Source organism: Apus apus, chromosome 7 (genome assembly GCF_020740795.1).
Source record: "Apus apus isolate bApuApu2 chromosome 7, bApuApu2.pri.cur, whole genome shotgun sequence".
Taxonomy (NCBI): domain Eukaryota; kingdom Metazoa; phylum Chordata; class Aves; order Apodiformes; family Apodidae; genus Apus; species Apus apus.
Window position 1 is genome coordinate 5822906 of NC_067288.1, and position 17004 is coordinate 5839909.

Sequence of the window (17004 nt, forward strand, 5' to 3'; positions counted from 1 at the left end):
TTTATTGATGGAGACTTTGCATCCAAGCTTTGGGGTTGTGCTGGGCTTGCTCAGTTCTTGTTGTGTGGGGACGGGTTGTCTGAACAAACTGATTTGGGTGGTTGGGGCCAAGGCAGAGCATGGGTGCGTAGCCCTCTTTCTCCAACTGTGCTACCTTGGCTGAGCCCTCAAACCCTTTTGCTAGTTTTGAGGTGCACCTCTGTTTGGTGAGGATGTGCCTAATCTGGTAGTGGATGTGATTCTTTAGATAGAGCCTTTAAAAAGCTTTAAATTCTGTTAAATTGTGCTAGAATGACAGTATTTGTGCTCACTGTGCCAGCCCTGCACCAGAGCTGAGATACCCTGTGTCTCCATACAGACCCCCTAAATTGCCTGCTCCTCCAGATTGGAGTATCTGACATTTCAGCCAGATCAAGGGCAGCAATAAGCAGATATTCTATAATATATTCATCACCTGGGGGCAAATATTATTTCTCCCTATTAGGGATTGTTGTTTCCAACATATCTCTTGTTTGCCCCAATTCGCAGGAGCTCTTGACAATCATTATTCTGCCTCCTCTGCTGGGAGTTGTGCTTTTCAAACTGCAGTGAACTTTGTGGAAATACAGAGGTTTCCATTTTTCAGCCTTTTGATTTAAAATCTCTAGATGATTGTTCAACTCTGGCAGGGAACCATTCAAAATACATTCCAAAATATTCATCATTCCAGCAGGCTAAGAAACATAAGATGTAGCAATTTATTAGCTAATGTGAAATGCATTCGCCGTCCAGAAGAGGCAAAGGATGGAGGTGGATCTGAGCCTGATTTCCCTTCACATCCCACAGAGCTGGGGTGCGGAGCACATTGGAGCCTCTGGTCCATCCCATCCACCCTCCTAATTTGCTGAATGTCCTTGTGTCCAGCAAAAAGCCTCCAGAGCCCAGGAGCAGCCTTGTTACCTCTTCCATGGCCTTAGAAGAACAAGTTTTCACTATGGGCCTGGGAAGCAGACAGTTTTTTTGCAGTGGCCCTGCATGCTTTAATCTATTTGCCTCTCGTAGCCATGTGGAATGTGAAGGTCCTTTATCCCCCACTCGAGGAGCACGTTCCTGGTCAGGATGCTCAGCCCTTGGAAGAGGCAGGTGGGCTGGATGCTGACAGCTGAGCTCAAGTTCTGTTATTTCTGGATCTCGGCTGCCATCGTTTCTCCAGTTGTGATCAAGAATCCCCCATGAAATGCATTAGTGGACAAAATCTGGATTTCTAAGCAAAGTTCTGCAGAGGCTGCAGTCCTGTTTGCTTGGTAGAGGCGATGACAGAGGTGGTCTGATTTGGTTGAAACATATTTGTTCTTGGATGCGCATGGAAGGGGAGCACAGCCTTTGGAGAGCTGGTTTTGATGTTCTTGCTGTTGTTTGTGCTTCCCCTTCTCCTGGCCCGTGGCACCTCATGGGCCTGGCATGGTTGTTCTGTGCCCATTCAGTCTGCAATCCTGAATGTTTCAAAAAACAGATGAAATATCCATGGAGAACAGCGTTCCTGCCTACTGGTAGGGCCAGCTGGCCTGCGCATCCCACTGGTCACTGTGTCTGTTCGCCTGGGTCCCATGTACCAAAAAAACATCCAAATAAATTTCCAGATCCAGTTGGGATGGGGCTGTTTAAATAATGACACTTCTCAGCAGCACAGGGGGCCTCTGCGGGGACCTGAACAAGGGGAGACATTCATGAAGCTGGTCAGCTTGACTCAGTCTTTCCTGGTGCGGGCAGGAGATTGCTGGGTAACGTTTGCAGACTCTTGCAGCTGCCACAGCATTTGGAAATGAGCCACTTGAAAGGCCCGAAATGCCAAGTGGTTCATCTGCAACACATATATGGACTGAAAAAAAATTCCCTCCTAAAGCAGCCCTTTTCTTGGCTAAACCCTTTCTTTTTTTCTTTTTTCCTTTTTTTTTTTTCCTCTTTTTTTTTTTCTTACCTGCTTCTTGCGTAAGTACTCCTAAGTTTTCCCCTATTAGAATGCTTCGCTAGCTGAAGTTTGTGGGGATTTTTTGCCACATTTCTAAATACAAGAGAAAATACAAGAAAAGCAGTGTTGCCCAGACGTCAGGTGGGTGTGCAGTGGGAGGGGGGCTGCAGGGTCCCTGCTTCGTGGCTTCTGGCCTGTGCATCCTTCTGCATGAGTACTGAGAGGGAGGCTCAGCCTTCTGAATCTCTAGCTATCAGAAGAGGGTGGAAGTGCTTTCTGTCTGTTTTGGTTTCAGGGACTACTTTTTAGGGCTAGAGGGACCTTGAAAATACTGAGGTGTGCCATCCTGAAGGGATCCCATGGAGCTCTCTGGGATATGAGCGTGCAAAGAAGATCAATAACTTGTCCTTGTCTAATTGTCATGGCAGTTGTTCCGCTGTCTTTGAGGCAGCTGATGGCATCCAGGTGGATGTGGATACTGGCCTTCCTGGTAGCCCAGGCTGCTCCTGCATGGAAGTCTTAGTAACACTGTCGAGCTAAGAGGAGTGTTGGCTCTTAAGAAGGATAGTCTCAGCCGTGGCACTGCTTGGGATCTACTCCATGTGCACCTTGGGATTAAAAAGGGCAGCAAGTTGCCTTTTCACGCCTTTGCAGAAAGGGCAAGAAAGGGCACTGGAGAAGAGAATTATGTTCTCTGGAATGAGCTAGGGCAGGGAGGGGGCCAAGAGCATAGAAAGGCAGCTTTGGAAACAAGAAAATACCAAAGGAGCAGGGCGGAGGTTAGGAAGTTTGATCTTGGCTGCATGAATGTCGTTCCTAAGATGAAACATCAGGACACATGGCATGGGAAGGGGAGCTGATGGGAAGAGGATGTGGGCGTTGGAAGTCATACCCCTGAGCTTGCAAAGCCTTGACTCTGCACACGTTCAGCGCTGCCGAGCGCGCCGATCCTGAGTCTTACCCAAGAATGAGGAAGGGGCTGTGAAGGCTGAGGTGCTCCAGCTCTCCAGGGAAGGTCTGGTGGTCAAGCTGGCACCAGCAGCTGAGCGGCATTGCGGAGGAGTGCTGCGCTGGGAAGCACAGGCCCTTGCTGGATATGATCCCTTTGGGTAGGGTGGTGGGGTTTGGCTGGCAGAGCCGTGCGATTGCACTTCTGCTCCTCTCCCAAGGATCCAACGCTGCTGTGGCATCAGGCTGCCCTGATGAGGGACTGGGGGGGACTGCAGCCCCCTTGGATCCCAAGCCTGGTAAATTGACCCTGCTGGATCGCCGCCACGGTCTGGTGGTTTGGTCTCTTTGTCAGTTACAAAGTGCAGTCTCACAGAACATGATTTGCCGCTGGCAGGCTGTTCAAATATGTGTTTGCTTTTGATTTTTTTATATTTTTTTTTTAAATTAATTTTCCAAGGATCAATGTGGTAATGCATATAAAAATTACAATATGTAAAACAAAGTATAAAAGCATACAAGGAATTCCAAACACATAACATACTGTGCCTTGGAGCTTATGAGATCCATACAGCACTTATTGTATTATGGGAACGCTCTGACCCCAAGACCCAGCAGAAAGGCTTGTTAGAAGAGCAGGACTAAGCCATGTGCCTTATGAGCTGTAGGATACCCAGAAGGAAAACCCAAGCAAATTTACAGCAGAACTCAGACTGGTCTGTGGGATCCAGGGAGACTCTCAGTGGCTCCGTCCCAATTTTTGGAGGAGGATATAATTTTGGCCCCACAAAGTATACTTTTGCCCCTGCAAATACTGTTCTCCCAGTAATTAATAACGTCATGTCTTTCCAGGGAGACTCTCTGGATTTTCACTGGATTGTGATTATTTTTTTCCCAGACATCATTTCTTCTGTTGACTCTACAACTGAGAACGTTGATGTGGTTAGGGAGGACAAACTGCCCATGTGCTCTGCAGGTTCCCACCAGGTGAGAGGCAGAGCACCAGAGCTGAAACCACCCTGAAAAGAAGTTTTGTCTTACATTTGCCGTAGGAGAGGTCTCTTAGCTGCTAGGACGGAGCTCGTGCTGCCCTTTCTGTGGCCCAGACACATTCTGTGGAATCTGAAAACCCCAGGACCTCGTTCCTGATGGGCAAGAGCCATCGGTCTATGCTGTGCCTTGAAACCCACCTGGAAGTGTCCCTTTGGCCATGGTGCAGGCAGGGGGTCCCTCTGCACGAACAGAGGACAACAAGGGTTTCACCATGGGTGCTGGTGAAGCTGTGATTGAGCAGGACCACAATGAGTTCCCACAGTCTGGCAGGCAGAGCCGAGTGCAGTGGAGACCATGCACAAGCTATTCACAGCTCTGTAATTGTATGTCATTGTTTGGATGTGGCCAGCTAAAAATTCTCCTGATAGGTTCCACATTGCAGACACTTGGGAGAGGAACTGCTGGAGTCCCCCGAGTGACACTGAAAATGTGCATGCTTTTCTGTTTGATACTAAAACTCAGGTTTTGCATGAAAAATTCAGTATTGCCTCTCTAAAGTTCCACACTGCCTGCACAAAGTAGTTTGTTTTTTGTGTGCAAAATTTGAACCTGATTATGAGAGAATAAAAAATGAAGGCTTTTAAAAGAAATATAGCATCTATTTCTTTGTGGCATTCACTGGGGTTTTTTCTGTATTCCTGGTGATCCTAACAAGGCTGGAACTTGAGATATTTGAATTTTCTTTGTAACTGAAATAATTTGAGATCTTGTGCACAGATGGTGCAGGAAAAAAAAGAATATATGAGCAGCAAAGGTTAGAAAAAAACCTCAGCAATTAAAGAATCTCCGTAGTCTGACCTATATCACAAATACACACCCTCTGTCACTGGGGTTGTACAGCTGGGCTGGGTATCACTGCTTGTCAGGGCTGGCTTTGCTGGGTGATTTAATATAGGCAGCTCTTACCTTAAAGAAATGAGCTTTCTTTTAAGTGTCATCTGCATTCCCTGTCGCCTGCATTTGTGATGTCTGGTGCAGGGTGATTTGTGTACCCTGAGGTTAAAACTTACCTCCGTTTGAAAATGCTTCTTGTGCATGGAAATACGTATAAACTGGAGTTTGTGCTTTCTTGGGAGCTTTTAGACAGATACTCCAGGCAGCTCTGAGCGTGGAATGTTTGTCTGTGTGGGTCCCCTGGCCCGTTTTCTGTCCCTGCTCACATCTCCTGTAGCTGCAGCTGGGCAAAGGGCTCCTGGTGCCCAGAGGAGCGGGTCCTTCTAGGCGATGCTCAGGAAGGGAAGCTGCAAAACCAGCAAGGGACCTGGCCTTCCAGCCTGGACAAAGACATGGAAAAACAGCTGGGAGAGAATAGACATGCGAGGCTTTTCCCTGTTTTCTGCCAAGGTAGTGCTTTCAGGCTGGAAAGTGGCTTTTTCAGGTTGAGATTGTCTTGTTTCAGGTGTCCCTGGCTCTGCCCGGGCTCGGTGCTGGGCTCTGTTGGTGTTGCACGAGGGCTGGTGGTGGGACCCCCTGCCCGTGGGCAGCCCCACTCTGCAGCACACCAGTTTATTTCCAGCATCCCACACGAGTGGAAAATCACTCATGAGAACTATCTCAGGGGCAGGGCTTTGTTACCTGTTGGATTTTGAGTGTGCCTCTCCCTGCTTCCCACTCCCCTTCCTGGCACCTTGTTTTAGCTTTGATTAAACCTTTTTGGTTTTGTTTTTTTCAGGTTTTTTTAATTATTTAAGTTGACAGACCTGCCCTGTATCCAAAGAGTTGCAGTATTTTGGAGGGATATAATGAATTGAAAGCAAAGCAGAGCATGGATAAAACTGAAACATGAGCCTGCAAAGGGCTGTAGCTGTCTGGATGGCTGGTGTTGGAGAGGAGTCTGCCTGGAGCCAAGGGGGACCCACAGAAATATTTCTACTCAAGCTTCTTAAAATTTAACTTTAAACCAAGTGAAAATAATTTTCCTCTACCCTTCTAGCCTCCCTTTTCCTTTCTTTTTTTCACCACGCTGAATAAAACTTCCTGGGTTTAATTTAAAAGAGTATTTAGTTGCTAGGCTTTTAGTTTCTGGATTGATTTTTCCCCTGTGAAATAGTTTTTTGTTTTTTCTTTAATCCATGTTCAATCTTTAACAGTAACTTCTCATTTTGTAGGTTGTGATTGTAGTGTCATTCCTTATTCTCTTCCTGAAATCCTTTCTCAGTTTATATAACTGATGTGACAAATCTTTCCTTCCTTACCATGTATAATATTGTGGTTACATATCTCTGTCCCTCACTTAATTAGATCCAATTGTTTACTTTCAATTCTGATCCAATTAATGTACTATGACAGCTGGTTCTGGACTTAATAGAACTGGTCAAAACTTTTCAAAACTGCCCACGCAATGTAAATCCCATCTGGAAAACAGTTTTTGTTCTGACCTGGAATGAAAGCAAGTATGCACAAGCATTCCTGCAAACTGGAAATCCAAAGTATGTTGTGGTTGCAAGAGCTGGTGGAAAAAAAATACTGGTCTTGTAACCTGAATGTGGGCATTTCGTTCTCAACTCTGTTTTGCTTTATAATGCATTATATTTTCAGTGTGGCTTCCCAACAGGAGTCGTCTTATAGAACCCTAGTGATAGTCACAGACACTTGGACAGCAATAAGGAGCTTAGATCACAGTGTCTTCAGGTGTGGATCTGCCTCATTGCAAGGGGAGACATGATGAGCAAGGGAGAAAGGATAGGACACTTCATATGGTATCACTTAGGAGCAATTAAAAATGCTTTGGTGCATCCTAGAAGCCTGTTTGTGTGTGTCACCTGCATTTTAACGTCACGGGTGAACGTGGAAATAACACAGGAAAACACAAATGTGGAAACAGGAAACAAAATCCCCCAGCCCAGCATGAAAGGTTGGGATTTTGAATTTAAATTCCCAGATTTTCCAGCATTGGGTTCCTCAGAGGAGAACGTGCATTTCAGTCTCTCTGGAGGACACATTTACAAGCAGCTCAGCTTTTGAGAACGCTGCTTGTAGTAAAATATTTCTGATTGAAAGAGTGTTGATTAAAGGCTTCTGACCCATCTAAAAACCTTTAGAGCTGTTTTCCTCTTCTCTCCGTTTCTGCTGACTCCAGTCACTGGTGCTGTCAACACTGTTTAGGAATACCATTTTTCAGTGTTCAGTGTTGTTTCCTGATAAAGAAATAATGGCAGGGAAAACAATGATGCCCTGCTGACATGTTGAAGGCTGCCAGTGACTGCTGTGAGCAAGGTGACATTTGCAGATACCTGGGGTTTAGGTGTCTGCAGTCCCTGGTTAGCAGTTTGTAATCAGCATACGGGATGTCTGCAGGGCAGAATGCAAGGAGCCACCAACCCAGCAGTGCTCTGGGCTGATACAGCTGCCTGTTGTTTGATTTTTTTTTCCCGCTCCCCAGGTAACTTCTGTAGACATTTGGATCTAGGTGTGTTGTGCTGTTCCAGAGGTGCAGTGAAAGGAGATCTCAAAATCCCAGTTCCCCTGTCACAGGTTGTGCTTGGCTGTCAAGCCACCTCTATCCAGCTACGTCCTGGAAGAGGGGGAGACTCACGTCCCTGCTCCGTGCCAGCTGGTGCTGGAGGTGCCTTGGCCAGTGATGACCCCACCGTGAGTCACTGCAACGAGGCCACTGCCTGAAACTTTCCATCCCTTGGCCTGGCTGTTTTTGGGTCCAGTAATTGGGAGGTGAGCTGTGAATCACCGGTGTCTCGCTTTACGCTGGGAGGAAACCAGGCAAATTGTGTTAACGTGCTTGGCAGGAGGGATTCTTGTTCTCCAGCCTTTCACAGGCTTTGGCCCTTCGTGCTCCCAAGAGTGATGTGCTCACCCTTCCTTATGCGTAACCGTCACACAGGATCTGAGCAACGGCCAGACAGCCTTGGGCTTGAGCTCCCTCCAGCCAAGTCTCATCTTCTGAGCAGGAACTGATGCTTCAAAGGCCTGGAGGGGATTCCCAAGGGGTCCCAAAGGCTTTTATTGATGTGTTCCTCCAGTCCACATAGGCAGGGTTTAGATGAGAAAACAGCATCAGATGGATAACGCAGAAGGAGGCCAGACAACGTGTTGATGTTGGCCTCTACAGCAGCTGGTCTTGCAGTGTCTCTGCCATTCAAAGGGACGATTATGCCCTGAGGCTTGTTCTTTGCTGTTTGCTGTGTTGTGTGGTGCACAGCAGCACTGCTTCCTGGAGGCTTTTCCAGGGGGAAGTCACTGGCTCTTTTTGTACAGGCTTTGATGAGAGCTCGAGAGGCGAACATGCAGGACTTTGCTGCTTCTTCTTTTTGTGGGACAGGCCTTGTGATAATTCTCAGCCCCTGAGCAAGTGGAAATGTGTGCATGACCTTTTACATAAGCAAAAGCTAAATCCCATCCCTGTGCCTCACAGCTTCACTTCCCACCACCTGAGCAGGATGGAGTCACCCGTAGGAGCCACCTGTGATTTGGTGTCCTGGGATTTCTACACGTTTGCTTTCTTGCTCCTCCCTGCCTCTGCAAATCCCTTCCTAGCTTAGCTTTAGGATTAATCTGGTCTCCATACTCTTCCTCTCAGATACACAAAAACCGAGAGGATATTTTTGCACCCAGGAATCCCCAGGCTGGAAAGGGGTCTCCTGGGGATCATCAGGCTGCTGGAGAAGGGCTGGGGACAGAGGAGCTGTAAACCTGTAGGAATTTGAAAAACCTACTTTCATTTAAGAGGAATGTCCTTTTGTTCCCAAGTGGATGGGCCTCACTCCAAAGGCGTTCAGGTGCAGTAACTGTTACCAGATGGGCTGTGAAAAGCAGCACAAGCAGGTGGTGAGGACAACCACCATAGCTTTTAATTTCCTTGTCAGCTTCTCCCTGTGCCTTACATACCCCCTTGAGAACAGAAGGATGAGCTGTCATATTTCTATATGGCAAAAGGAACGAGTGTCAAGGGGATAATCTGTAACTGTATAAAACAGGTTGAGCCCTTGGGCTCTCAGTGGTGAGACTGTCATCTGGGCCAAGGTGTGCAGTGATTACCTTAGCATATAGTTTGCTAGGATGTGTGTCTTTATAGATGCAATGACCAATATATTTTAATGCACACTGACATGTATGTTGGCTCAGGTCCTCCCCTACTGTTCCTCCGTATAGGGCAGTGGGACTGTGCTGACATTGCCCACCTGGGGCTCTGCTGGGTGTGCTTGGGAGTGTTGAAGGCTGAGGGTGAGAAGCCTTGATGGTTTTAGTGGGATCCCACAGACATGGGAGCACTTGGAGAGGGCCAAACACAAGGTGATGGCATTCCAGCCCTGCAGCTGGAGCAGGGCTGTTCTGTGGAGGCAGCAGGGGCCTCTGGCTCCTGCAGGCTGCTGCCTTGCACTCCTCTTCCTTCTGTGTGGCTTCTCATGGAAAACTACACGTTTGCTGTGCTATGACTGGTGTGATGAGGGAACATGCTTCAGGACAGGCAGGGTAGACGCAAAACCAGTGTCACAGCCTCCAGCTTGTCCTAATAAAGAGCATTCAAACCCCTGGAGCCAACCCTCACTGCTTGCTGGTACCTGCAAGTGCCCGTGCCATGACAGCTCCATCACTGCTGCTACACTGGCATGTGCAACAGCACTGGAAAGAGGAGGGATGGTGCAGAGCAGATCCTTGCTAAGAAAAGCCATTTCATAGTTACCACTGATGTTGCTTCAGTGACCGTAGGTACAGGCAGCAGTGGTAAGTGTGACTCTGGATGCATGGACATACTGCTTTATTGCTGGAGTAAATACAAACCAGGCACAAACCAGTATGTGTGCTATGGAGAACACAGTTTGTTGCTCACCACCTTGCTGGCCTGGGCTGGGCAGGGTGGATGCTGGGGAGGGCACAGCTGTCTTCAGTCAACAGTATCCAACTTGTTTATGCTCCATCTCTCTCTTACTGGGTTTTTGCTTCCCAATGGCAACACTGGCTGTGTCTGACTGTATTTCTATGTCCTTGGCTTGCAAGCCTGCAAGTGAAACTGGGTTTTGAGCTTGTCCCTAATTCAGGCCTGTGTCAGTCATGCTTCATTTCCACTGCCTGGCACCTCTTTGATCACAGCTCCCCATCTCTGCCCAAATTGATGTCTCTGGGTCTGGATGCGGGGAGGATAAGTGAGTGCAGTCCTGATTTGAGCCAAATGGAGCTACCTACAGAGCTTGGCATCGCCTCAGCCGTAGCTAAGCCCAGAGGAACAGCCCTTTCCTTGTGCTTTCCTTACTGAATGATGGGCACACCTTCTCACAGTCAGTGTGAGCTGGTGCAGGACTTGTGCTCACCTCAGCAGGCTGTGTTATGTCCCAGGAAGGGCAATCCTTGGGAATTTGAAGTCGAGAGAACATGGGGTTTGTGATTCTTTATGGTCAGAAAAGGTTTCTGGGATTGTCAGGGATGGGGAGATGCATTCTGGACTCTTTTGTTTCTCCTTAGAGGTAAGGAAGCTGAGGCATGAGATAGCTTGAGAGATCTGCTACGAGTTGATAGTTGAGCTGGGAAATAAATGCTTGGGGTCAATGCATTTTCCAACTCCTTTTTACATAGGAACTAACATGGTGCAGCTAAGGTGTGGTGTTGAAATGGTGCAGGCCCCTTCCTAAGCCCGTTCTGTCATAGAACTGTTGAGGTTATGCACCCCATTGCTGTGGCCTCTTCACTCTCTAGCCTTTCACGTCTCCAATTGTCTCTCCTAGATGATCAGCTAAACTCAGAGGAGAAGAAGAAAAGAAAGCAGAGAAGGAACAGGACTACCTTCAACAGCAGCCAGCTCCAGGCACTAGAGAGGGTCTTTGAGAGGACACACTACCCTGATGCCTTTGTACGGGAAGACCTTGCACGCAGAGTCAACCTCACTGAAGCCAGAGTTCAGGTAATCACCACAGCTTGCATCCAGACACACCTCACCTGTGGGGGTCATCAGGCCATCCCAGTACAGCAGTAGAAGTCCTTGAGGTCTTTGTGGCACACTAGGGTCGCCACACTTCTGGATGATGCTGTATTGCAGTCCCAAGCATGCCAAGCCTTTCAGGAGGACTGCCAGGTCTGATCTGCCACCAAATCTGCCACCTGCCCAGTCAGATGTGTTCGTATGGTTAGTTCAAGGCCAAGAAGTTGGATGTCCTGTGCTCAACGTGCTCATGTTATCTTGAGCTGCTCAGCTCTTAGTTTCCAAGCTTGCATCTTCTGAAGGTCAAAGCAAACCATAGAACACGATGTGTTGTACAACACTTCCAGGCCTGGCTGCCTCCAGCACAGGCCAGACATGATCCCACAGGGACCTCACTGAGCCAATTCCTTGCAGGAAGGCTCTGTCAGGGCAGACATAAGGATAGTCTTGTTATTAGCATTCCCAGTGACAGGTGTGTCACAGCAGCCGGCTTTTACCCAGTCCTGTTGTTCCCAGCAGCACAGAGGTGATGAGTGTCACAGCAGAGCTGGTTGTGATGGTTGGTGGGTCTCTGTGCTTCCCCCCCAGGTGTGGTTCCAGAACCGCAGAGCCAAGTTCCGCCGGAACGAGAGGGCAATGCTGGCCAGCAAGAATGCCTCTCTGCTCAAATCCTACTCAGGGGATGTGACCGCCGTGGAGCAGCCCATCGTACCTCGCCCAGCTCCGAGACCCACCGACTATCTCTCCTGGGGCACTGCCTCCCCTTACAGGTGGGTGAATTACTCCTCTGGGGCTCACCAGTTCCTGGCATGGCACAGAGCAGCCCGAGTGTGCCCCTCAGCTCTAAAATGCTCTTTGTATTTGCATTTGCGTGGGACAACAGGAGGACACAGCAGTTTGACCACCCCACCTGGTTTTCTTGTTCCCATCTCACCCCGTCTCCCTGCCAGGCTTGCAAGGTGGGCTTGGTTCAGCATCATTGGTGGCTTTCTGGCAGCAAGCTCCATGGGAGTTGCAGCTGCTTTTTTGGTGGTCACCATGCTAGAAATCCATGGAAACAGAAGGGTTGCACTTGCTTCTCTAGTGCATCCAGTATGAAGCAAGGAAGAAACCTTTTCATGGGACATAGACCTGTGGGAGATGATGGCAAGAGCACCTGGGGAGGCTCAGCAACCACACAGTGTCCAGAAGAGAGTTCTGAGGCTGTGCCAGGACAGTCACTGGTTGGGATACAAGGAAGGGCTGGGAATTCACTCCATGCATGTTGCTTCCAGTCCTCCCCTCAATGATCAGCACTGAGCTGGTGAGCAGTTTCTCTGTAGTTGCTAGAGCAAAAGTGTGTGACAGGCAGCTGTGCATTGTGCTGTGCTTTGCCCACAGTAAGGACCAGGTGTTTCTGGCTGGCAGCACTGGTGTTCAGTGGTGTTCAGTGTCTATCTCCTGTGGCCAGGGCTGCTTAAGGGATGGCAGGAAAAAAGTGCAGATGTGGCAGCCCCAGTCTGCTCAAAGCATCTGGAATGTCCATGCATGTCATAGGCTTTCCTGTCCTTCTCCATGCCATCCACACCCAACAGGAACTGGGTGTGGACACAAGATCCACAGGATGTCTTGGTTTGTGGGGAGCCAGCTGGCTTGTAGGCAGTGAAAAATGAGGTTGGTGGATATTTTTTAGCACAGTGGCTTCATTGTTGGTCAGGACCTTGGAGCCTTTGGTTGGATTTCTTCCTGTTCATCTGACTTGGTCACAGCCAGCTTCCCACTGGCTTCTGGGAGGCACACCATGCCCAGGACCTCTCTTCCTCAGTCACCTTGACTACCTTCTAGCACCCCAAACTTTGTTTGCACAGTTAGGTCTGCAGAGATGAGCAACAAATCATAGGTTCACCCGCTCCGGGTACTGAAAAGAATGCTTTTGATGGCCACCAGTTTGGTTTCTTAGAGACAACCCTCATCCTTTGGGTTTTATTTGGGGACTGCTGTCTGGCACAATTCCCCATTTGGGTCTAAGGCTTTCTCTCTGTGAAGTGCTCTTTGGTGTAGCATCCTAGGGAGGAGTCTGTCTGGGTAGTGAGTTCAGAGGAGAGAAGCACAGGTCCTTCCATGCCCCACTGGGACTGCTCTGGTCACACTACCAGATCCCTACTGAACACTCCTGCCTTATTTCTACCTCTCACACTTTTAAAAATAGATTGTCCCTTCCAAGGTGTTGTTTATACAAAGGGCTTCGTAACAGCTTCTAGGAGAAGACCCTGCAAAGGTAAATTCCAGGGGCACAGTGCGAAGGGCAGTCTGGGACTGCTCTGGGCAATGAGAAGCCCAAGGCATCTGGGATGTGCAAATGAGTAGAACAAGGGAGAAGGGAAAGCCTTAGGGATGTTTTTTTCTCCCCGCTGTGGTCCAGACCTGGCTGGGCCTCTCCACAGTGCAGAGGTGCATCCTCACTGTCTTGGTATCTTCCCCTTGTCTTAAGCCAAGATGGTTCAGCAAAGACATTTGCAGCTTACAGCCATCCCCACTGGCTGACATGCCAAACCAGGACAGACTGTCACCCTCCCACTACCTGGCAGAGGGGTGGGAGGCATCGGCAGAGGAGCAGTAGAGCTGGTTTCTACAATGTGGGGAACTCAGGAGCCTCAGATGCTTCATGCTCTTCAGGCTTACTAATCCTGCTGGGGATCCCTCAGCAGTTGCATTCATCTTGGTGGGCACCTGGGCCAGATTGTCACAGCCTCATTAAAGCTTTGAACTGAGTAGGGTTATTGAAGTATTGGACACTTGGTGAAAAAGAGCCATGGAGGGTGTTTGCTTGGCCCTCTGCCCCCTCCCCATCTCCCCTGGTGAGTGGCTGGTCTGGGAGAGGACTGAGAGCGGCGTGGCTGGTGCTGCTTGGACTCTTAGATCTGGGGAAAGTTTTCAATCAGTGTGTTTATTCTCCAAATACATTCAGCCGCAGGTCAACCCAAGCTATTTGCAGCTCTGTGTCGCATAGATAGCCAAGTAGATACTGTTATTTTTTTGAAGTTGAAATGTTTTGCTTTGACATTTTTAGCATAGGTTCCTAAGAAAACAAGACTAGCAGTCACGCTGTCAGTCGCACTTCCCACTCCAACCACCTCTGACTTCATGGGCCATTGAAAACAGTATTTGAAAGAAGGATTTTAGGCCTCAGAAACATGATGTTCCTCTGTGTTTTGTGAAAGCAGGCAGCTGAGTATAGGAAGGAGACTCTCTGTGCCTGAATGGGGCAGAGAGAGGGGGCAGCAGGATGCCTACAACCCTTATTAGACCCTGGAGAGTCTCTGAAGCAGCCCTCAAGCTATGCCTGTGCTTGGAGGCTCCTTGTTTGCTAAAAAAGAGGATTTCTGGTGGGTTTTGGTTTAGCAGAGATTTCACTGGTCAACAGTCTTCCCCACACCTCTGGGTAGCTGAGAGCAGGAGGCTCCCTAAATTTTCAGACCAGACTTGGGCAGCAGTGTGGTTTTCCGTGAGGACATTTTACACCTGAGACTAAAATTCCTGTTTTATCTAATCTGGAGTATCCTTGAGGCTCTTCTAATTTCTTCCAGCACAAAAACATGGGGAGATGCACTCTGTGGAAGTGGGGTGGGAATGGGTGCTAAAGCAGCCGTGAGCTGTACACCATGTGAAACTTTGCAGCATCTCTAGACAGCACGTGGCTTCTCACAGTGCTTCTGGCTCATGGGGAAAGAGAGGGAAAAGTCACCAACCAGCCACGGAGAGGGAGCTGGGGGGGTGCACAGCCAGCTGGGGAAGGGTCCAGGCACACCAGTCCATCATGTCCTGGACCCCAGTGAAGTGCAGCTGATGGACTCTGAGTTGGGCAGAGTCGAGCCTGTATTTTGATACTTGTATTTGAATGTCCATCTTCAAGGTCTTTCCAGTAGGTGTTAAGAGATTCTCAAAGTGTCTTGAATGTGTGCTCTCCTGGAGAGAGTATTTGGTGCTTTTCCCTGGCTGGGTGTAAGCAGCTTTATATTTATGGGTCTTACAGGTCCTTTCCATGTGTGTAAGCTGTTGTGTTTCCACCAGTCCTGATGCAAAGATGACAATTCCTCCCTGAAGAAGTTCTTTTCCCTGATTTTAAAGTGAGAAATAGGAGTCAATTGGCCTGGGATGAGACCTACCAGTATCACCTGGTCTGGATCTCCTGGAGGCTGAGAATTCAGGTAGCCCTGGATTGCACTGAAACTTCTGGCAGGTCAGCTCTGCCCTCTGAAGTCAGAGATATTTGGGGCAAGCATGCACCCCCCTTGGCCTAGGTCTGTTTGGGCACTTACCTCAGGGGAGGTTTGCTGTTCCAAAGATTCTTCCAGTTGTGGAGATCAGCACTGAAATTAAAAAAAAAAAAAAAAAAAAAGAGAGAGAGAAAGGAAAAGAAAAAAAGGAAAAAAACCAGGTATCTTCTTGCTTGGGCTGTGGCCTGAGGAGAATCTTTCCCAGAGCCTCACGTGTGAGCCACCCCTGCAGGCAGATGGAAGGGGTCAGCACCAGACCTGAGCTTGCCTCCAGGAGAGCATTTGTGGTTTTCTCCTGAACTCCCTGGCTGCCTTAAGTGGGCATCTCGAGGTCACCTGGTTGTTTTCAGCTTGTTTTGATCTGTTGACCCATGTACAGGAGATGTAACAAGTCTGATAGGTGGTTGATTTTTGGGGTGGGGGGTGTTGCTTTTCACAGACCCTGGGACACATGGGTTAAACAAGTTTTCTAGAGGCCTAAAAAGCAGATTTGCAAATTTTTGGTAGGGTAAGAAAGGACTCTGAGATCTTTGCCAAAAGTGATATTTTTCATTAATAAAGTCATGATTTTAAGGGAGAAAAAAACCGTGTTGTGCTTTTTTTCCCCTCAGCCTTTAAGGAATGCTCTTTATGATCAGCTGAAGTTTTGAGGGAAGAAAATGTGGAAATCTCATTCCAAAAGGGTGATACCAAAAAGCAGCATAATTGTTGAAATGGGTTTTTCCCAGAGTGTTGCTTTAATGTAACATGTTTCAGAAGTGACGTGATTTCACAAGCAATAAAACCAGCAGTTGCTCTCATCAAAAGACATTGCTTCCAGTGGGAACACTTTTGAGGACAGTGGTCTGACTGGCAGGCTGGGCACCCTGACCTCATTAGAAACCTTCTGGCTTAGAAAGTAGGAAATGGAAATTTTCCTGTTGACATCAGCCAGCTTTGGCATTGGCTATCCCTGGGCAAGTGGACTGCCACAGAGATTTACAGTAAAAAGTAGTGGTAATTTCCTGCTCACATGAGAAATATATCCCACAGGAATGGAAATCCCAGGGTTTAACCTCGCTGTCTGCTCCTCTGTGTGGTGTGAAGACCACGTCTGACCTGATGTTTCTCTCTTTCCATCCCACAGTGCCATGGCCACCTACTCTGCCACGTGTACCAACGCCAGCCCAGCACAGGGCATGAATATGGCCAACAGTATTGCCAACCTGAGACTGAAGGCAAAGGAATATAGTTTACAGAGGAATCAAGTGCCCACAGTTAATTAACAACTGGGGGCAGCTGCCTTGCAGAAGGAGAAGATACAGCAGCACCCATCCTGCTTTGCAACTTGTTTGTGCTAAAAAAATACCACGAAAAAACCCAAAACACACAAAAAAACCCCAAACAACAACAGCAAAAAGCCACAGCAAAAAAAAAAGAAAGAAAAAAAAAAAAAAGGAGAAAAAAAAAAAGAAAGAAAGAAAGGAAAAAAAAAAGCCAACCCTAACCCAGAACTGAGCATGGAGACCAAACTGGGAGCAAACTGAACCTCATGAGTGACAAGGTTCCTTCTTCCTTTTGGGATAATGCCACCATTATTTTTTTCTTGTTATTGTCAGGTTTATTGCTTCTGCTCAATATACTACGAGCTTCTTCAGCAAAGGACAGTCTCACCCTTGTTGGTTTCCGTTTTTGTATGGGACTGCAAAAAGAAACCTCTGCCAATCTCAGCCCATGGGCATGTCCCACCCACCACCATGCTGAGATGCAAAGCTTGCTCCTCTCCCCCCTGCCCCAGCTCACCCTAGAAGAAGAAGAAGCTGTTCCATCACTGCTTTCCATGGTATCCACCTGACCCTTCATCCCTCCAGTCCCTTGTGCCACAGAGGCAGCACCATTACCATTAGTCTGCTAGAAGCTTGTTAGTGCAAGGAGATGAGATTGTCCTGCCC

General features: G+C 48.2%; 1 protein-coding gene across 1 annotated transcript in view; it reads left to right on the forward strand.

The window, feature by feature from the left end:
- Nucleotides 1-16420, forward strand: part of PRRX1 (paired related homeobox 1) — a 38164-nt gene extending 21744 nt beyond the window's left edge. Inside the window, exons 2-4 of the mRNA XM_051624471.1 lie at nucleotides 10624-10799; nucleotides 11406-11587; nucleotides 16200-16420. Coding sequence (XP_051480431.1) covers nucleotides 10624-10799; nucleotides 11406-11587; nucleotides 16200-16338 — 497 coding nt within the window. The 3' untranslated portion in view covers nucleotides 16339-16420. The remainder of the gene's footprint in view (nucleotides 1-10623; nucleotides 10800-11405; nucleotides 11588-16199) is intronic.
- Nucleotides 16421-17004: the final 584 nt, after the last annotated feature.